Below are 22210 nucleotides of genomic sequence, written 5' to 3'. Positions count from 1 at the left end.
TCATGAGCTTGTAGAGATTTTTCTCAAAATCACTGGTGGCTTTTTTTCGTAGGTCTGTATTCATTCTGATGTAGGGCTCCATCCATGGGCTCTGGTCGAACATGAGCACCCTGTGTATTTTGGTCAGCCTCATACCCAATGACAGGTACAGCTGTAGGTTGCGATAGTGAACTATGTACTTGGTCTTATTCATTAAGTTAGGCACGAGTTTCTCAACGTCCGCCACACGACCACCTGACAAGTTATGTTGGTACTCAGACATCCAGTCTGTGTTAACCTTCATACGTTCGGGTGCAAGGGGATAGCTGTTGTGCGATGCGTGTAATGCCTTGGGATACTCTAAGTCAACTTCGAGGATATACCCTTTGTTCGAATCTGGTGCAATGCTCATAACATCAACGTTTGGTACCCATTCGAATCCTCCTGTAGGTAGATACTGACTCATAGCCCAGCCGTACAGGTTATTTGCGTCGAGGTAGAGAATGTGATTGGTTGGTTTGTTAGGATCGTAACCTTTCACGTATTGATTATTTGCTTTAGCGTATCGTTTGGATGCCATGGAAATCCCACCTCGCAAGCCTTTCTCAATGAATAGGTGCATGTCGTAATCTGTGAGCAATTCCAAATTAACTCCGGTCTTTCTAAGCAAGGCGTCCCACGACAGACCTGGGCTGGTGTAATACCATGCGGGGTCGAGTTTATACTGCTTTAAACATGTTTGCCGAAACGTCTCGAACACGTCGGCTAACAGCAGTACATCTGTCCTCAAGTACAGGTCGTGATAATCGCCAAGGTTCTTACAACCAAGTTTATTCCATACATTAATCGCGTGCGAGTAATCGTCTCGTGAGACGGACGCCTCATTCAGCTTGCTATAAAAACAGTCGATAGGAGGTAGTCTGGTCTCTGTGAACTTGGCCCAGCTATCCATGTACTCATATGGGTACACGCCCTTCCTCATGAGCAGGTGTCTAGTCTCGGCGTCTGTGTATCGATCTGTGATAGGGAAGGTATTGTTGGCCTTGACCAGACTGTCGAGTGACGACAGGAGGAATTGAAACGAGTCAATGAACCTAAGTCCGTTTAAGCTGAAGGAGATGTATCTCTCCATGTTGTTGGGGATGCACGTTATATTACCATCGATTTTCGCGATGGCCTGCATGATCAAGTGAGAGTCGTATCCTCTCAAGTTGTGAAAGACAACGGGAATGTTTATTGTCTTAGGATTGATTTTAAGCTTGAGGTTGCACGCGTTGTGAGCGGCGCCTCTATACTTACCAGTTATATGGCAGTGATCTCTCACCGAATCACCGTTAAGTGGCGAGTCGCACACATGACAGTTAGTGCTACTGGCGTGAGCTAGCTTGTCGGCTCTGGTCATACGCATTGGAGCGATTCTATACAATGCATTCCTAATAATTTTTTCTTCCTCCTGCAAGCACTTTAGAAACCTTTCAGCCGCGTCAGGACCCCTATACACTACCGGAGCTTTCGTTTCCCCGTCACAACGGACGACAATGTATCCAAACGAACAGGCTTTATGCTCTTGTGTTTTGTGTGTGAAGGCACCACTGGGAGCCTCGCCGGCGGCAGCCACTAAGGCTTCGAAGTCGGCGTATATTATATAAGGCACAGACATTTGGTTCTTGTGATTGTCGAATTTTAGGATATTTTCACCTTCCTTAGGCATGTCGACTCGTATGGCCGTCTGCCCAACACCTTGGCAATCCTCCAGGTGGGATTCTAATAAATCAGCCCGACTGAAACAGTGTAGGCATCGTACACAAAAGTGTTTTTCCCCATCGTGTTTCGACTGGTCGTGTAACAACCGGCTGAGATGTTTTATCCACGTGTAGTGATACTTTTCACCTTTTTGAATCATGAATAAATTAATAACTTGACAATCCTTCACCGGGCTGACCCTGTGTATTATTGTTGTATTACCTTCGTGACCAAAAACATTTATAGCCAGATTATTCTGTTTTTCTACTTTAGTAATCTGGGTTATTGGGGTTGGTTCATCTATACCATCCCAGTTGAGCCCATCATCCTGTGGATAATTAGAAGGCCTGTTCGGATTAGTGGCAGCTGGAAATATGGCTGACCTGAGAGATAACCTCAAGCAATCGTTTCCTCTATTCTTAACGTTTACTATGGCTTGTTTGTTCTTATAGTAGGGAGGCAAGTCTAGGTATGACCCACCTCTGAACGGCACGTATTTAGCTATATCTAGATAGACGTTATCGATTTTATCTACAGCCCACCCGGACCCTAAGTGTGTGTAGCGTTCTAGGTATTCTCGTATCTGCTGAAAACTTGTATCGATTGATGCGTCAATGGTCTCTGCATGTGTGACGACCTCTTGTTTACCTCGGAAGTAAGGCTGAACATACTCAGTGGTACTCCCAACCTGCTTATCGAGCGACATTTTCACCGTGATCTGAAACTTGATACTTCCTAGATTATTTAATTCCTGGTTGACCTTATCAGCTATCAGAGGCTTAATATCTGTAATGTCTATGTTTCTATCAATGTGCATGCGCCAACCTCTCAAATAATTGCCTACGGCGTGCTCAGTGCGCACAAACTGTAGGTCAATAGCTCTATTCTGTCGTAATAATTCTACAAGCTGTGGTTTTCTCATACGAGAATACCCACCTAAACCCAAATCATGTGCCTCGGCTTTCAGTTGTTTTATAGTTGGACGTGCTACTGGGGTATGTGATAACAATGCGGTTAACCCGGCTTTCCCCAGTTTTGAATAACCCGTGTATCCAAGCTGTTTCGCTTGAGCTTTTAATTGTTTTACCGTAGGAGGGACTTCTAAACCTAGTAATCTCAACAATGCTGGCTTCCGCATTCTAGAATACCCGATAACACCTCTCTGTTTTGCGACCCTCTTGAGCTCGCGCACAGTAGTCATTGTGTTTACACCTAAGAGAACTAATGTCTAATTGGTTCACAGTAAGGGGAGGTAACTCCTCCACTCTTGATAAAAAATATTTTATTTCTTGTAATCACTTATTAACCAAACTCGGTTTGTTGGCCACAATTCTCGTAAGTCTTCCAACAGCTTGTGTGAATCTATGTAGGCATCGATCAGTGTTTGGTTATTTGATAACAATTCGATTAACCCGGCTCTCCCCAGGTTTGAATAACGCCGGCATCCAAGCTGTTTTGCTATAGCTTTTAATTGTTTTACCGTAAGATAGGCTTCCATATTCTAGACATGTTTACACCTAAGAGAACCAATCTCTAATTGGATTTTATCTTGAGCAGTCGCCTACGTTCTTTTATGTAGTCTTTTTTATTCTCGTATATGAGTTGATGTCTGACTACGTTCGCTCCGTGAGCTTTACATAAACAGTAGTGTCCTTTAACCCCGATACCACACACAGAACACGTGTAGTTAGGACTTCCCATATGGAAACAACAGAACCCCTGATTCCTGCATTTCCTACCACAGGCCTCGGTCTTCCCCATAAGTATATATTCACATCGGTATGGAGCGGGTCTCATGTTTACTTATATAGGTATTTTAGTTTAATTGCTTAGCAACCAACGCAGTAGCTGCTATACCCAACACTATGAAGCCCAGTTCACGATTCATTTGTCCCTTGGATGGTGTGTAGTACTGAGCGAGTGTGGGTTTATTGAGCGCTTCCAATCGTTTACCAGTTAGTAGGTAGTATTCTTTCATTGCTTCATCGACATCGTTGAATGTTTGAACGGCATGGTTTTCACGCTGGAGTTGTTCGTTAATAAAATCGATCCTCTGGAGGCGTTTTTTAGCGTACTCGGCCTGTGCTCTTTGTAATTTCTCAGTAGCGAGATCGTGTCGCTTCCTTTCTTCCTGTATTTCAGCCGCGTGATCATCTCGTAGTTTCGAGAAGAGGAAATTACTCCCGGAAAATGCCAGGGCATTCACTAACGCCCCACCAACCATCATAGCTATCGTGGCCATCCCTATATTTATTTCATTATATTATCAGGTATTATTCCTTGTTTTACTAGGATGTCTTTTGTGGCCATCGCCATACCAAGGTTCATTATGAGCATACCCATATCCTGCAGGTTGAAATCTAGCTTGATAGTTGGTTGTTTAAGCACCATTTTAGTCAACCGAGCGTACCCTACAGCTAGACTGGCTACCACTGTGGCGTGGTATGCGTCGTTGACGAACGTTTTCCCCTCAGACATTATGTATATGATATAAAATATTTTAAATTATAACATGATATGCGGGTCTACCATGGGGGATACCCCCATACCCTCACTGTTCTCACTGTTGGGTTGTGGCTCACTGTGGGAGGTGTATAACCATGTTATAACCACGGCAGCAGTTACGCCTACAGCCAACAACAGTCGGGTTGGGTTAGTCACTTTATGTTGGTTACACCACCGTTTTTTACCGGCAGCTACTCTCTTAGGATTCTTCTGTCTGGTTACTGTTGAAGTTGTCTCCACCGTCACCTCGGGACTCACTGTTTGGGGTGTGGGGGGTACCACCACTGGGGTCTCCTCCTGTGCAGCATCCATCTATACTATTATTATTATTCTTTCTCTCAAATTGACAATGTTTTGCCGTGATAATCGCCGCCGTCACTGGAGCCAACAACATACCATATTTGTGGTACAGCCCGCAGCTGATAGAGCTCACGGCGTGTTCGATAAAAGGGTCTTTCTCGAGGTCCTCCCACAGGTAAAGTCGGCGCTCTGGTGGAATGGGAAGGAAATGTGACACAATACCGGTGTATATCTGGGTCATAGCCGATCCTATTGTCTTTGTCATTTCTGCTCCGAGCCGGGACTCGTATCTAGCGTACAGCTTATCGATTTCTTCGGCTGACATTTTGTGAATTTTATCCGGGGTGTAGTCTCCAAAGTAATGTTTGGCTTTGCCGCCAACAGCCAACGCCACCAGTTTCTCTCGCTTGTCATCAGTGGGGCCTGCGGGCGACAATTGTTCGAGCAATTCCTCACACTCCATCTTATAATATAACAAGTAAGATTTAGTTTTAACTATATAATACCCGATGCAGACAAAACACAGAGAAATGAAAGTTAAGTTGCACACGACAAATACTTCAAATATCATAGCTATGCTTAGCATTTGCTTAGCTTTGCTTAGCTTTGCTTAGCTTTGCTTAGCTTTTACTTAGCTTTTGCTTAGTATACTCTATATGCTACTGGTTGGTCGGTCTTTAGTACGAGCTTAGCGTGTTTAGTTTCAGCGAGCTGTTTCTTCACCCGTTCCCGTTCTAATTTACTCATCACATCGTTCTCTCTCAAACACTCCTCGAACGAATCCCTATCCTTGCAGTGAAATAAGGCCACCCATCGCGTCTGCTCCCTGAGGTCTTTCAACACCGAGTTGAACTTCTGCGTTAGCACCCAGACGCTGTGATTTGCATGACGGCCGGAGAAGGCCAGGTACGATAGCATGTCTCTCTTTTTTGTTATCTCGCGATTAGCGCTGCAGTCGTCTAATATGAACAGCGTCGGTTCCCCTTTAAATTTCTCGTGAAGAGCTTTCAACCAGTCCTGCAGGTGTGTTCCAGGGTCGATTTTGTGTACGTCCGGGTCCGTCATCACCCAAGGTCGCGCGTATGTTTTATTCATGCCCAGAGTAGGGCACATGATAACGATGTTATCGAACACATCCTTGTAGTAACCCTCCAACATATCCAACACGAAAACGGTCTTCCCACAGCCAGTCTGCCCGCATATGATAGCGCAGTGTGGGTCAGTGGGTAGGTGGGGGAGACCCCCACTAGTAGATGGCTTGCACGAATCTCCCATTGTCTATATTAAGTTGCGCGTCCATAATAACGTACAGATATAATTTCAACTTACCAGCGGTTTGAGCCTTCTTAGTAATCTGGATGGTTATCCCTTCGCTACCGTTATCTATACGACGCCCGCTACCGTGCAGTTTATCATCATCCGTGGATCGCATGTCCAACCATAGGGCGTACTTGGTGGTCAGGTATTCACCGATCTGCACGGAGCCGAGGTCCAGGTCCTTTGTTATGTAATCCCCCACTGGTAGCTTTTTTATCTCATCCCACTGCTGGTGTGGTCTCATACCATGACTGAACAGCTGGTTGGGCACGCCCTCGATGGTAACTTCCACCTTTTCAATCTCGGGGTTGAAAAACTTCTCGCTATCCCTCCGGAATGGATCGTAATCCTCCACGGGGACGACCAGGATACCTTTCATCGATCGCGCCGGCACGTTCAGGTTGATATTCCACACAGTGTCGCTCTTATCTCGCATGACTGATCTATGCCTCAGTACGCGATCGTACAGGATAGCCATCTTCCCAGAGTACTGACTTCGAACCTGCCTGGCCAGCTCCGGGCTAGTGACCATGTCGAACTCCAGAGAGATGTTGTCTATGGCATAACTAGCCTCATCACCGTTCGGCGTACGCACTACTTTGCTATAGTCATTAAACGTGAGCTCGTATTCTAGCCTATCACCCAGCGCGGCCTGGTAAAACGGCGCGTGTCCCGTGAGCAACTCGAAGTCGAGCGGCACGCAGAATCGATTCCCGTATGCTAGAGCGATGACCTTTTCACCGTCCGATAGCTTGTCTTGCTGGTCTTGCGTGAAGACGTATCCTATACGCGCCCGGGTTGATTTGCTGATACCCTGGTACACATCATTAACTCGTTCTCTCTCGCTTTTCCAGAGATCCTTGTAGCAGTGAAACACGTCGCTGTCGTCGATGCTCAGTACCTCGTTACCGCTGATCTTGACGGTCGTTTTCTTGATGATAGCTCGACCCACGTTCCGCACTAGCTCGCGTTTGTCGTTGTCGGAGGTCAATGTGATATTGAACGCCAGTCGAACAGTGCCTGGTACAATGAGGTCATTCTCACCAAGGTTTGGAAATCTAACCAGCAGAGTTTGATTCTGGTCTATCTTGCTGGGATTGTTGGTGATGGTCACCGACTGTCGCACGGCTCTGGCACCTAATGGCTCTCTCAATTTTCTGAAAGGATCTAATTTTCTGCCGTACATTGTTATATATAAATAAAATATATTTAAATACTAATGGATGAAGACATAGATATGACGGAGATGCCGGGCGCTAGTGCCCAGGCATTCGATGATGAGCAGGAGACCTCATTTACTAGTTCACCATTGAGCCAAGAACTCTTGGAAACAACGGTAAATGATTATTACAAAAGTTTAAAAAGCGATAAAAACTACGTTGAACCCCAGGGTATATACCATAAGAATTTTTTTGTTGATACAAAGGGTGTTCTACGTCTTAAGTCTGCCCCAGGGGTTGACCTCTTTAACAAGATCAATAAAAAACCACTGGCCTTGTCAACTCTAGCCAGCCGCAATGGTGGTGCTGAATTTATCCGTGAACATCTAAACATGCGTGATTACGGTGGTGTAATACCTAAGACCGTTAAAGAAGATCTGCAAGCTACCAGATCCCACCTCACCACTATAGATGAAATGACGCCAGAGCGTGCTACAGAAGCCTCGGACAGCATAGAAAAACTGTTGAGCACCTACTGGGACAAACCGTTACCGGGATTTGACTTTCCGGTAAGGGAACTGCGCGGCTTAGACAAAGCCGTGAAAAGCGTGCGTGGAGAACTCGTGAACAACATGGGGAAACTGAACGAAATCGACGAGCACATCGCTAGGGAAAAAACCAAACTCACCGAAACTGACGACGATGATATGAAGCGTCGTATCAATGAACGAATACGTGATTTAGAAGACGAGAGACGTACACGATTGGAAGCCGCTTCCTCGAATCGTGAACATCTTCGATCCCAGATCAGTCGTATTCGGGAAACAATCGATAGAATACTGAATGAGGATACAACTTTAGCCAACAGGATTCGGATATTGTTCCGGGAGCAAGGGATCACCATCGCCAGCATTCTAACTGCATTGGGTTTCATCATATCAACCTTGGTGGTGTCACTGGTGGGAGGAACCCCCACACCCCCAAGTGCCGGCGGGGGAACTCCAAGTGGTGGTGGTGTTAAAGACTGGATCAAAAAACTCGGGGAAGGCCTAGCTAAACTGGCTGGTAAAGCCGCCGAAGCCCTTCCCGGCATCCTGGGTAGCATCGTCTCGTGGTTGTTGAGCGCTCTGTCTAAAACTGCCATGTGGCTCAGTCAAAACCTGTGGGCAGCCATCGTCGCCGTGGCGGGTCTGGTGTACGTAGCGGCTAAGAAATCTTTAACCAAATAAGTCCCAAAGTTACCCCACCAACCACTAGGGCTGTTTTATTATCAATATGCTGCTGATAGGTGGTGGAAACCCCCACACCCCCAGGGGGTACCTCCACATGAACTTTAGGCTCCGGAGGTGGCTCCACTATACCCTTTTCACGTGGTTGGGTGTGTGGGATATGTGGGGTGTTAATATCGGGGTTGATGCCCAACTTTTGGTCCGCCGTGGCTATGACTATTTTGTTGTTATAACCCACCACTTTTTTTATTCTCAGTTGCATATCACTCGGAGCCATGTATAACCCCACGCCGAACACGTAATTGACTTTCGATCTGGCGTATTCTAACACGTTTTGGTAACGGTCGATGGCCCGCGGGAGATCAACTGGAGAATTGATAGCATCCTCAACGTTGGAAACGAATTGTGTCTGAGCGTCGTAAGCAGTTCCCTTACCGAGGATGTTAGAACGCGTCATCGACTGCGCACCCAACACCGCCCACACGTACGTTCGAATCGAGTCGTTCAAGCGTATTGTACCAGCACGAGTGAATCCTTTCGATGTGTCCAGCATGAACATTTTCCACCCGTCTGCGGTTGACTGCTCCACTTTCTGGACTGTGAAAGCAACACCACCTTTAAAGTTCATACGATCATCCCTCCATTCATTACTCGACAAAGCAAAGTCCGGGCGTAGTTTACCTTGTTTCAGTATAAGATCACTGAGTTCTTTCACTGATCGCACGCCATCAGAAGGAATACCCAACCCGTGGTTCGGCCCCGGCAAACGCCAATCCGTCTTCGGGTTTATTTCGAATTCATTACAAATACGTTCATAGGCCCGTCTATCGTATGGGTTGTTTGTTGCGTCCCACGCTTTATCCTGTGGGAGGGGGGCACTGATCTCTTTAAGGATACGTCTGACCTGGTAGTACACGTGGAATTTGAACACAGACTGACTTAGCGGTCCACGCCGAGTGTCGGTCAATGCCACACCACACCCCGTTGTAGCGCACCACACAGCAAAGTTGAATTGATTCTGCCAGAACTGCATAGGGTTGTTGAACCACGCGTGGACTGCCTCAATGTTAGTCACCATAAGCTTATACTTATCGAACACATCTAAAAGCTGGGCATTGAAATACAACTCAGGAGCAACCACGATCTTCATGGGGGAGAAATCTACATCCAGTTTAGGGTAAAACACACCAGGGGAATACATTTTAAAACTATTATATAAATAAATATATATGTAATATGTACATAACACTTCCTGGAATAACGAGCGGTGAGGCCGTTCAGCTGATGCACGCGATCGATAACACGTCAGGTCAACTCGAAGTCGCACTCTGCGATATCACCTACCTACCGCAATGGACTAACATTAATATCAGCAACAATAAGCTGTTCGTCAGTGGAACTCGCAGTCAAATAACTGACGGCTACTACAGCGTGTGCTCGCTAAACGACGAGGTCTTCAAACCCCTGGGAGCCGAACTCAAGATGAACGACTCAAACGGCACAGTGGTGTTAATCAACAACGGAAGAACCTCCTTGAGGCTCGGCCGACCATTAGCGAGGATACTCGGTATGTCTCCTGACGAGATAAAACCAACAACAACCGTCACAGGCACGAAGTTACCCGACCTAGTACCGTACCGAGAGCTATACATTCATCTCGGTCAGGTGAGCACAACGTATAACATTCAAGGAGGTCACCCTTCCACTATACTGAGAGCAGTGCCGGTGAAAACTGAGAAATTCAACGACGGTAGAACCGAGTCATTTTCACCACGGCAGTATAAGAGATTAACCCAGGGCAACATACCTGAGCTGACAATATCGGTGTTAGATATAAATCATAATCCTGTAAATATAGGATACCTCAGCTTAACACTTCATGTAACATGACCAGCGCACAAGGACCCGGAGTGAAAAAATGCGTCAATATCGGGATCTCCGACCTCGGAGACACACGCGGTTTCGACGCTCCCGGAGTAGATGGTAAATCGTACGCCTTGCAACTGAAAAACAACATTTACAAACGCGTTGAAATCCCCTCCGGTGGAGCCCTAAGTGATATGATAGATACCACAGGAGCAACAGCCAACACTAAGTACGCCCTCGTCAACACCGGTGATGACAACTGGAGAATATACCCATCATTCGGAGGTAAACTGTTCGACTTAGACGATTTTGAGAGCACTACCGTCGTCAAAAACAAACCATATATGCTCATCTTCACCGAAGATGACAAGTGGGTGTTGTTACCCGATAACAAATGGTTTCTCAATATTAGACTCGTCTCCCCTTACGTGTTCACGGATAACAAAGACAACCACCTAAACAAAGTCGTAAACAATGGAACCCTGCTCGTGGCTTACGTCCCAACTCAGAGACGTAGTATAGTCGTCAGCCCAGTCAACACTATAGCAGCCCACATGCTATCGAGTAAACCGGCCATGCAAAACGTGAAATTGCAGTTGGTGTCTGAATTCGAAGGCGTGGTTAAGATACTAGAGAGTCTACCGGCAAACTCAACACTGTTCATCAAAGTCTACCTAGGGGAACCATCGGGGAATGATGTCGAGATCGTGAAGGGGATCAAACTCGGGTGGGTGAAACGACACCAGTTTCAAGTTTGCAACGTTTACGTGCGGGTGGGTGTCGACTCCAAGACCAGTCTGCAGGGGGTCAACGTGATCGTAGAAAACAAGATATCACTAATCAATATCTTCCTGCCTGACAACATACACTTCATGGGTATAAAGTTAACCCCTGAATTATTATCAGAAAACCAGTTGGAAATTATATCATAATAGTATAATAATGACTAATCATCATCCCAACACTACACTTAACGACCTGGGAGATACAGATGGATTCGATCAGCCTGGTGAGGAAGATGAATTATACATCCTACACTTCAAAGACAACGTGTACAAACGGGTGTCGTTATCAGATTTTAAAGAGCCTAAATGGTTGATCAACTTAACACTCACCTCACCTTATATCACAATAGAAGGAGATAAATATAAATCAATCTCTAAGATTAGGAACAACGGCATCTGGATCGGGGATTTCATTCCGGAGAGGGAATTAGCACACTTACCACATGTTGGTCATATAAAAAAAAGGTTAGGTGCTTATCCAAACAATAAATTAACATTTAGCGAATATCTTCCTCACATATCATCCCCTTGCACACTCATCATAGAAGTCTTCTTTGAGTATTCAGGCGATGAAAACACCTCACTAGTACACCAAATTTTACCCGGGGTGTCAATACAATGGTTTGATGAACACCGAGACCAATATTGCCGTATTGTTATACAATGGGATACCCCCGGGGGTACTATAAACCACTTAATAAACCTCCGTGGGGTTTCTATTACAACAGGAAATTTTATTTACCTCTCACCTATTACCCTGACTAGTAGTCTAGATCTTGTAGACTTCAAATACATTAATAGAGTATTAACTGAAACCCAATTAAAATATCTTTCAAAATATATATTATAGGATGGGTCTGTACCCAGTCGTAGAGGAAGTAGCGAAGACGTTGGAAACCGTAGATGGGTTCCGCTTGAGGCAGTTATGTGATGTAAAACGTCAACTAGAACAAGACCGTGACACGCGGAAAGCATTATGTAAAAAATATAATAGAGCTTTCAATATCGTGGACGGGGCTGACACTACCCTTATGACAACCAGCATGGGACTAGGGGCGGCAGGAGTTGTGTTGTTAACCACCATCGTGGCTGCACCTATAGTTCTAGGTTTTGAAATAACAGCTGGGATAGCGGGGGTGTTAGGGTTGACGCTTAAGTTGGTATCACGCAGACTGCATCGTAAGGCATTGAAACACGATGAGATCAGGGTTCTGGCCGAAGCAAAGCTGAACACAGTTAGTGAGCGTATTTCCACGGCACTCTCTGACAGTAAAATCTCAGAAGAGGAGTTTCGTTCAATCCTATCTGAACTCAAAAAATATAACGAAATGAAACAAGATATTCGATCCAAGTCTCGTAAGTCTGCTATCAGCGAGGACGAGAAAAAAAAGTACATAGAACAGGGAATACAAAAAGCCCAGCAAGCCTTTATTATGAACACCAAAGAGATCATAGGCGGTTCACGTTAAACTGTTTCCTCGATATAAACATAACATAGCCGTAAGCGAGCCACCGATCCTATATGGTCAGTCAAAACTTACAACATAGATAAAGTGGATATGAAAGCCGACGAACCTAACTTATACTACTTGAGGGATGGGCCGGGTAGGGGATTTGTAAGAGAAGAATTATTGATCGTACCGTACGGCACAGTGTTACCGCCTGCCAAGTCACGGTAAACGTGATGGCGTGGCTTTGTGGTAGGGGTAATAATAGCAAGAGCTAATAGTCCCACCAAAGCCTCATTTAGTAAATGAGGCTTTTTAGAGGGGTTTTTGAAAAGTGTTTTCGGACTGTCATTCCCTATACTACTATTTACTTGTTTGTGTACACATCCAAGATTAGACTACTACTCACAACCTCATACTCCGGGCATGCATACTGTTTCACGCTCCACAAACCTATTCACTGTGCATGCGTTATGGGTGTAGAGCAGCACAGCTGTTGAAACCACTTTTTCCCCCAGCACTGGGGGGAAATTTAGTGAGTCGTTTGAACTCCGATTTCGCTGGTTTCTTTTCTATCGCATTTTTTTTTCAACTTTATAGGTGGAATTGGCATTTTTGATGACTTGTTTCGGTAAGTGCATTGCGAAAGGAATCAGAATCTGCAAAGTTGTGTTTTATGTTGCATGTGACCTTCAAGGTAGTGCTTTAGAGTTACCACCCTTTGATTATGTGATGTGTTTACTTCTGGGACTCACAAAAATTCTGTGTTAATGGGGATGGTGGCAAATGTGCTCAGATATTCAAAAATCAGTGACTGTGTATATAAAGGCTGGTTGTGTTGACAACATGGACACACACGGATACTTCAGCCGACATCAATCTGCCTTTCTCAATGCTCGACCTACATGACCACTGCTTAACCGCTCACCGTGTTATATTCAGTATAACTTTCTCACTCTCAAACCAAGACGCTGGTGAGTTGATATTATATTTGTAACTCATTACTTTAGATTTGACTCAGTTGCATTGTACATGTGAATCTTTGTATCTTGCTTTTGTTTGCTCAATATAAAATAATTGAATATTTTAGATTTGTCAGTGTTATATTTTGCTGGTTCTGCATTTCAGCTATTTATCGTTAATAGCAGAGTATTCGGAGACAAACAAGGTGAATTCACCTTCATGGGTCAACAAGGTAATAGCATTAATGACTTTTTCTTGTCTGACTATTTCATCTCTTCCCCTGACCTCTTTCAGTATGAATATAGGTGATCAGTCACAATCTCATCATTTGCCACTGGAACTAACCAGCAAGTTCCCTACCATGAAAATGTTGAATCTCAATACATCGTCAGAAAAAATATAATGCATGTAACTCCAATGTATATGGGCCTGAAATACAATAAACATCTTTGACTTTGACTCCCTGAGGTCATAAGGGAGAATGATCATGATGATGGACATGTTTATGAAAGCTAACTTTAGTTTTGTTTAATAAATGGCAATAAGGCATTGTCAGGTATTTAATCACCAAGGAACAGTTAGGTGGCAAACATTAAACTAAGATCCTTGGTTAAAATAAACAGCCATCACAGTCATTGCACAAAAAAACAAAGTCTGGATTATCTGAGCTAAGGGCCCAGTAGCACTGTGTCAAATAAGCAAGATTTCTGCATCAAGGCAAACACTGTCTAGCTCAAATTTCACATCTAGTTGACCATGTCTGTCATACTACCAGCTCATTTACCTGAAATGTCTGAAGGGATACTTTGTGTCTAAGCCTTGTCAGCATTAACTTTGTAAGTGTCTGCCATTTTATGATAACTTATCATTGATTCATTCTGATACATGTCACTTACTGCACAGCAGACAGAAGTAATACCTGTCAAAATTATAGTCAACAATAAGCATATTCTTATTCCACAAAGAAACAACAAACAGATTTGGAGTCTCGATTCCCTTAAAAAAAGATGATTGATTCAAACTGAGAAGTACATTTCTAAATACATACATAACCTGTTACTGATAACACAAACAATCTTTGCCCTGGTGATTGAACAGATGCAGCGTTGACCCATGGGGATCAGCACACAATCAAATGTCCAAAGGAGCAAAAGAACAATTCATGTGAGAATGATTATGATGACTACAGACAGCAGCATCTGAAGTTATGAAACAGTTACCCGGGTATAGATAATTTAGTCTCCCGGTTGGTGGCGAAAAGCTAGCATAGAGAGGAAGAGGAAGAACTTCAAGAAGAGTAACATCAAGTCTTCTTCAGGTACCATATCACGGTTCCGTCTGCTGTCAAGACTACATTTGTAGCTCTCTACCTGTGACGGAGTAAGGGAGTAGATGGTACTTACACAGATAATATACGTCAGAATACCTGACAAGCAATTTTCATGATGGACGCAAAAATAAATTTTGTTTTCTCTTCACAGTCGACTGAGTCATGACAGGTGTCTAGTCATTTTTCCTTGCATTGGATTACGACGACCACAACGCGATCTGTCCAACTTACCATCTCTCTCACCGTGCAGCAAGAGCCGAAATTTGTTGTGAGGGTCGTTATGATTGCAGTTTTACTCACACATACAGTGTAAATTCGTATTTTCCATCTTACTACTACAACACCGCCATATTGTTTTGGTCAATTGCATTATGGGTAAAGAAATATAGTATTCAGGTATTTATTTCAGAATCATATTTGACGTCAAATTAAACACATGCAATCACAAATAATTCAACAATTCAATTCAAATTTGCTCTGGTCTATAATAGTTCATAAAATTCTCAAAGATATTTCCTCTCGCGAGATCCCTTGTGACTTCCTTTCTAGACGGCCATTCCTCCGAAAAGGTGCTTGTTTCAGCAACTGCCTCAAACGAGCCATTTGTTGCCTCTTTGTCACATTTAGATAAATTATATTTAGAATGTAATTCCTTATGTGGACTAATAGTAAACAGTTGAAGTTCGAATATTAATCTGAGTCTATTATTTGAACCAATTCTGTGTGTATCTTAATGTGAACGAATCACCCACGTGTTTTACTGCTGAATGACTGAAGCGTCATAGAATCCCGTAACACTTGATTAACCTGTTTGAGATGTGCTGAATCGACATGTCATTAATAGTCACCACAATTTGCAAGATCTATCGGAATACAAGGAAACGTTTTGAAATAATCAAATAAATGTGAAACGTTTTGTCTTCGCATATGCCCTAGTGCTGTACATGTGGGTAGAAAATAGGTGTGAATGTGCACTTTGGCTACAGCTCTGTTTGAGCGGACCAATTGCAAAGCCAAAGAACTTCCACTGTCGTTCTATATCTATTGTTACCCGTGAAGGCCGGGGGTAAAAAATGATTTCAGCAACCCATGCTTGCCATAAAAGGCGACTATGCTTGTTTTAACGGGCAACTAATGGGATCGGGTGGTCAGGCTCCCTGTTTTGGTTGACATGTCATCAGTTCCCAGTTGTGCAGTTCGATGCTCATGCTGTTGATCGCTGGGTTGTCTGTTATAGACTTGATTATTTACAGACCGTCATGGTATTTCTGGAATTTTGCTGAATGTAGTGTAAAACTCAAACCCACTATCAGTTGCTTGAATTATCCCTCAGTGGTTGAGGCCACTCTCTATCATTGCGTCATAGGGAGCAGACACTGACATCATCACTCATGTCTTTTCTGGCAACATTATCTTTTGATAAATTTTATAATTAATTGCAAACAATAATCCCTAAACATATTGTTTCCAGGCCTAATCATGACCAACACAAAGGGTTACAGGCGTGGTACACGTTACATGTTCTCGAAGAAATTCAAGAAACATGGTGTTATCCCTCTATCAACTTATATGAAGATTTACAGGAGAGGAGACATTGTGGATATTAAGGTGAAAACTTTTTGGTTACTAGTGTTCTCATCAACGTTTTGATTGCAGTAACATATGTATCAGTATCTTATATAACAAATTTGTTTCATAAAAAATAGTGTTTGTCTTCATGATGTATAGAGCATTTTTTGCATACTTAAGTCAAACTGAAGCCAGTAAGGGTTGTCAAGTGTAACATCTTCACTACTTATCACATCAACATATACTAATGTAGTACTATGTACTTCATCTGGGATGGAAAAGTTCTCATCTGACTGCTCATTTCGTTGTCTATTTTTTGGACAGTTATACAACACAACTGTGTTTTGACTTCGCCAGCGTCAGTCCATAGGATAACTGTATATGGATGACAACTTCTTTAATACTGGAACACAACGTTTCGATACAGGTTCTTGTATCGTTTTCAAAGTGTAAATGATACAGGGAGAGAACAGGTGATATATATCCATAAACTAATTAACAAGTGTTGATAAAGACAACGGGTAAAAGGATAACATGGAAGCCAGTAGTGCACAGAGACTAGTATGAATACAAGTTAACAAAGTGATGATAACTAAGGAAGCCAGTGAGGTACACAGAGTGGGTTGTTTGTACAGTAGGCTAGAGTGGTTTGATGAGCTTATCGTAAGCTGTGGGGATGGGGTAACCTTGGTCTCCGTTAATCAGGGGTCAGTATCTTTTGATGTTGATTGCTTCAGTTATTTTCCTTTTGGTAAAGTCTGATTGGTTCTTTGAGAGGATGGTGTAGTCAGTCCAGTTGATTTGGTGATCGGGATGGGCCGCTATGTGATCTGACACTGCTTTTGCTACACCTATGTCACAAATCTTGCATTATTGAATGAAAATAATGGTTTGTTAAACAACTTTATATTTTGCTGGCTAAAAATATAAACAAAATTTTACAGGGTTGGTGTGTTTTTCCTATTTACTTTGACGTTCATTAGTCATGTACAATTATTTGTTTTTGAGTTAGAGTGCCGTCCATTCGGGAGATTTGACTCAAAAGGACTGTAGTCTATAAACAGGGACTAACATGTGGAATGATATTCAAGCTTGTTTAAGATGTGATAATTAGTAATCATTACTTACCTTTACTTGTATACATAACAACTGGCTTGAACTAGAATCTTCAGCAGCTACTTGCTGGTAGAACAGTTAAATGTTCGAGTACCACATGTGAATTTGCTGGCCTGATCTACCAAGAGGTGCTTCGTTTACCCGCCCCCACCACACAGCCATCTTCCACAGCCCCAGTGAAAACATACCATGCCTGTGAAGATGTGGGATAGAATAGGTCTTAAATATGTCTTCAGCAACCCATGCTTGCCACAATGTGTTTATGCTTGTCGTAAGTGGCAATTAACAGGATCAAATGTTAAGACTATTGCCACATGTCATTAGTTCACCACTGTGCTGATCCAGTTCTACATAAACCTAAACTGTGTAAAAAGTACTGAAACGTGACAACATAATAATGGCTGCTTGTTAAACATTGCTTTCTTTACTCAGGTGTCCAAAATTATGAGATAACTTAACAGAATTGTCTGTGTCTGATTTGGTTTTTGTCATGATTTTTAGGTTTTGTGTTTGTGTCATTGTGCAGAAGGTCTAATGTTGCCATTGAGTAGGAGTTGTGTAGTGTTCCTAATGGAACTATGTAATTGTTTGTGGCAAATGTTTCGCTGAGGAGTTGGTACAACGTGTGGTGTTGTCTTGTTGTCTGCAGGGAGACGGAGCTGTTCAGAAGGGAATGCCACATAAATTCTACCATGGGAAGACAGGGAGAGTATTTAATGTCACTCCACATGCTGTTGGTGTAATTGTCAACAAGCGGATTGGGTATGTTTACATTATAACATAGCTGTGAATAGGCCTTAAGCAACCCATGCTTGCTGTAACAGGCAATTATGCTGTTTGTAAGAGGTGACTAACAGGATTGGGTGCTCCGACTCACTGACTTGGTTGACATGTCATCGGTTCCCAATTGTGCAGATTGGTGCTCATGCTGTTGATCACTGGATTGCCTGGTTCAGACCCTGTTGTTTACAGACTGCTGCCATATAGCTGGAATATTGCTTAAAGGTCACATGCAACGTAAAACACAACTTTGCAGATTCTGGTACCTTTCGGTATGCACTTACCGGAACAAATCATAAAAAATGCCAATTCAACCTATAAAGTTGAAAAAAACGCGAAGAAAAAAAAGACCGGGAAATCGGAGTTCAAACGTTTCACTAAATTCCCCCCCAGCGCTGGGGGAAAAACTGGTTTCAACAGCTGTGCTGCGCTGCGTCCATAACGCATGCGCAGTGAATAGGTTCGCGGAGCTTGAAACAGTATGCATACCCAGCGTCTGAGGTCGTGAGCAGTAGTCTCATCTACTCGTTACGTAAAACAATTGTGGTAAACAGTCTCTGTCACAGAGAAAGCTCAGTGTCTGGTTTATTCACACCTATATGTCTGTCTGCCTGTCTGCTAAAGACAACATGCAATACACAGCTTCAATCATTGACCACGTGCAATTTGAACTTAACACCTATCAGGCTATACGACATAAAGAAAATAAGTTGATTAATGACTCATGCAACCGAGTCCTGTGTCTGCCATATTATGTAATTATGCACGTGTGATACACACAATATGTTTTTATGTCTGTGGGTTGCAAACAAACTACATTCATTTTTTTCGGATGACTGGATCTGATGGAAACTTGTGCAAACTCTTGTCAGTTTCAAGTCCTGCTTTGTACTTGGACGAGATTCCAGCCACGCAGTAGTTTACCATGTCTACTGACATGATTTTTATTGGATCGAGCGCAAATTCGGAGAACATGTATTTTCTAAACCCAACATCCCTATATACATTCTTCATGGATAACAACTTCTTTTCGTGTATATGATTTTGTTTGCCAACAGTATATGAATCCATACTGAAATGACGCATCAAGTACAATAAAAGAAGTTGTTATCCATAAAGAATCTTACTTCCTTGTGACTGGCTATACTTCTAAAATGCCCATCAAACAGATCATCTTTCTGTACACACAATGAACCCTCAGCATATCAGCAAATGAAACAGCCAATCAGAAGCCATCGTTACACTTGAGTGCATATCCACCCACTGACTGGGTTCAGTCTCCCGAGGGCTTCGTTTCGGGGGAAGTAAGCCCAAGTACAAAATATTGCACTTTTGAATCGCGATTGTACAGTTATAATTGTGTTTATTTGTTTTTTTTAAAAGCAGCAATGTATATTATATGTCATGAATAAGTGATAAATGTGTTTTAATTATGTTTGATTTTTTGGTTGTATGTAACCTTTATTGGCTTGAAACTATAACATCGCTCCCCAATCATAGTTCTAATGTTGTTTACTCAGTTATTATGAATTTAATATCATTTCAAGTATGAATAATGTAGAATGAGTAGAGTGACTTTGCTGTGCTTTGCAAATGAAAGTACACTTACTGCATGTTGAAATCCAACATAGTCGTCCCTTGCAGTAATAGCTCCCCAAAATTCCTCAAACATTCACACATATTCTAGTACTTGGAAGTATTGACATATTGCCAGATCAATGCTGAATGTGTACTTCAAGTTATCATGGAATAATTGGCTAGTATTTCTGTTTGGATGGTAATACTATGGGTTTGAAGACACTTAGAAGCTCTTTCTCTGGCAAATCACATGAACTGGAACTAACTGCGTGAAGAAATGCCAGCATCTGAGAATGTCTGTGTGATACACCATCCCTGTTTAAGAGTTTACACTGCCTTTAGACAATGTATGATATCCAAAAACGTGTCAAAAGATATTCCTTGACTTGGGAATTGATTTGATGATTGTCAGTCCCACTTCCATTCAGTAATAATCCTTTCCAGTAAGCTGAATCAAACCCATTCTGTGTGCATATAACTTCTACTACCCTGTTCCATAAGGATCCATTTACTGCACCTTCATACAGAGCACCAGTCTCAATCCGACCTTAATACCTGGCTTAGTTGTCACAGAATTGATACATATCATAACTTCAATGTATTTGAAAGTCATTGTTATTGTTTGGCTTAAAATTCTACGTTTTTGTTTTTGAAATCAAAGTGACACGCTACGGGAGTCCAACTTTGTAATTTTTATCTTTAAGAACCAATAACTACACGTAAGATGTTCATTTGTATAAACACAGGCTTCACATAGCACATTTCCATGTTGCAGTAACCGCATCATCCCCAAGAGGATCAACGTGCGGGTAGAGCATGTCAAACACTCTAACTGTAGACTGGACTTCCTCAAGCGTGCTGCAGAGAATGACCGTGCAAAGCGAGAGGCCAAGACCACAGGCATTAGGATCGAGTCCAAGAGACAGGTAATTATTGTGGGCCAGGGAGAGCTACAGGAGAGGTGATAAGTTTCACACAGTGGATGTGGTCCCCTTTAGCTTATGGTGGGCATGTGTGTCTCCACAAATGAAGCCGAGACTTGAAGTACATCTGTGATGTTTTTTTAAAGGTCTCTTTGTGACATTACAACAAAAGTATTTCAGAAATATATTAATCAAGTTTTTAGGTGATAATGCAGTATTTCTTCAATTTTGGAATTGAATACTGTTCATACCTGTTCACACTTACATGGATTAACAATTATTTGAAATTTAGTATATATTGTTGTCTGTTTTACCAGGGCAACCTTTGACCCAAGTAGGCTGTGGGATATCCTGTTTGTTTAAACTTTCACTTGTCAAACCAAGGACCTGGGTTCTATTCCCCACATGGGAACATTGTGTGAAGCTAATTTCTGGTCTCCCAGCACTTTATTTTGTGTAATATTTCTGAAAGTGGCGTAAAACTAAACCCACTCACTTCTATCCAAGTTTGCATTTGAGATAAGATATTGAGGTGGTCCATGGAATGGAACCTTCACCTGGTTTAAAGCTGTTTAAAATTGACTCCAGATGCATCATTAGCTGAAACTGCTGACAAATTGTCTAGGAACCAATGGTGCGTAAAAGTTAGAAGTAAATAAAGAAGTCAAACTTGTTGTGTAGGCATATCTTTAGATTTTGAGACGCAAAGCTGGTAGGAATGATGTGTATACTTACATGACAGCTGAAATAGGCACCATCAATGCCCATTTGAAGTAGTTCACCTTGCAGATGTTGATGTGGCCACTGGTGGGCACATACACACCCCAAATCAAAATCTCCTGCTCCATCAGAACTTTGAGACTTGTCTTTATGAGTGAAATTCTTTCTTTCCAGCCCAAGCAGCCACGAACTGCCCACATGGTGAGGACACGATACAACAAGCCCCAACTGGTGGTACCGATCCCATACGAAATCATGGCCTAATGTAACAGCATGAAATAAAGAAAAAAATGTAAAAAATATGCATCTGTGATATGTAGACTTTCATAGAACAGTGTCAGTGTACTGGAAGTACGCAAACCCACCAACAGTTTTACCATGGCAGTCTCTTATATTTGTGAAGAACTGTGTTTGTGCATCTGGTTGTTTACAAAATTTGAATACTTTTGGGGATTTTATTTCAGTATTTGGTCCTTTTCTATTATCCTGCCGTATTGTTTTTTTTGTTTTATTTGTAAATCGTGTTATTGTTACATGGAAAGAATTTCATGGATTTTCTTGCAGTTTCTAAATCAGTAGTAAAGGTGCAGTACTAAGTAAATACAGATAACTTTATTTTCAGGGGAAATATTCCTCCTTTTATGCCTTGTAGTTAGGGATACAGTGAATTCTCCTCCCTATGCAAGTATAGTGTTATGCCAAGGAGTAGTGTTTAAGGACTATCCAGTAGTCTCACACATCGTTTGATGGACTGTCTAGAAATTAGCAAGTTAAGAAATGAAACTAACTTATGTTTATAGCATAGAGCATGGTTTCTGTGTAGATTCCTACATCGTTAATAAGCTAAAAATGACTAGAACCAGATGAGTATATATGCATAGTAGTTTATGACAAACAGC

At 42.5% G+C, this 22210-nt stretch overlaps 2 protein-coding genes across 2 annotated transcripts in view; one reads left to right on the top strand and one right to left on the bottom strand.

The window, feature by feature from the left end:
- The window catches only part of LOC137274705 (ubiquitin carboxyl-terminal hydrolase 46-like), a 64113-nt gene extending 49111 nt beyond the window's left edge, over positions 1–15002 (bottom strand). The window contains exon 1 of the mRNA XM_067808055.1: positions 14857–15002. Within this exon, the coding sequence (XP_067664156.1) occupies positions 14857–14859 (3 nt within the window). The 5' untranslated portion in view covers positions 14860–15002. The remainder of the gene's footprint in view (positions 1–14856) is intronic.
- A 155-nt stretch (positions 15003–15157) lies between these two features.
- Positions 15158–21613, top strand: LOC137274704 (large ribosomal subunit protein eL21-like). The gene is made up of 5 exons (XM_067808054.1): positions 15158–15194; positions 16097–16233; positions 17960–18072; positions 20444–20594; positions 21486–21613. Exons 2-5 carry the CDS (start codon positions 16105–16107, stop codon positions 21573–21575), a joined length of 483 nt encoding a protein of 160 aa, XP_067664155.1. The 5' UTR covers positions 15158–15194; positions 16097–16104; the 3' UTR covers positions 21576–21613.
- Positions 21614–22210: the final 597 nt, after the last annotated feature.

The sequence above is a fragment of the Haliotis asinina genome, chromosome 2, assembly GCF_037392515.1.
Source record: "Haliotis asinina isolate JCU_RB_2024 chromosome 2, JCU_Hal_asi_v2, whole genome shotgun sequence".
Taxonomy (NCBI): Eukaryota; Metazoa; Mollusca; class Gastropoda; order Lepetellida; family Haliotidae; genus Haliotis; species Haliotis asinina.
Note: the sequence above shows the minus strand (reverse complement) of the source record. Positions and strands in the feature narration are given on the sequence as shown.

Bases quoted from the DNA above. Each gene is read 5' to 3' on its own strand.
- LOC137274704 (XM_067808054.1), top strand. From the start codon at position 16,105: ATGACCAACACAAAGGGTTACAGGCGTGGTACACGTTACATGTTCTCG. The intron at 16,234-17,959 runs GTGAAAACTTTT...TGTTGTCTGCAG, and splicing joins GAGACATTGTGGATATTAAG to GGAGACGGAGCTGTTCAGAA. The intron at 20,595-21,485 runs GTAATTATTGTG...CTTTCTTTCCAG, and splicing joins GGATCGAGTCCAAGAGACAG to CCCAAGCAGCCACGAACTGC.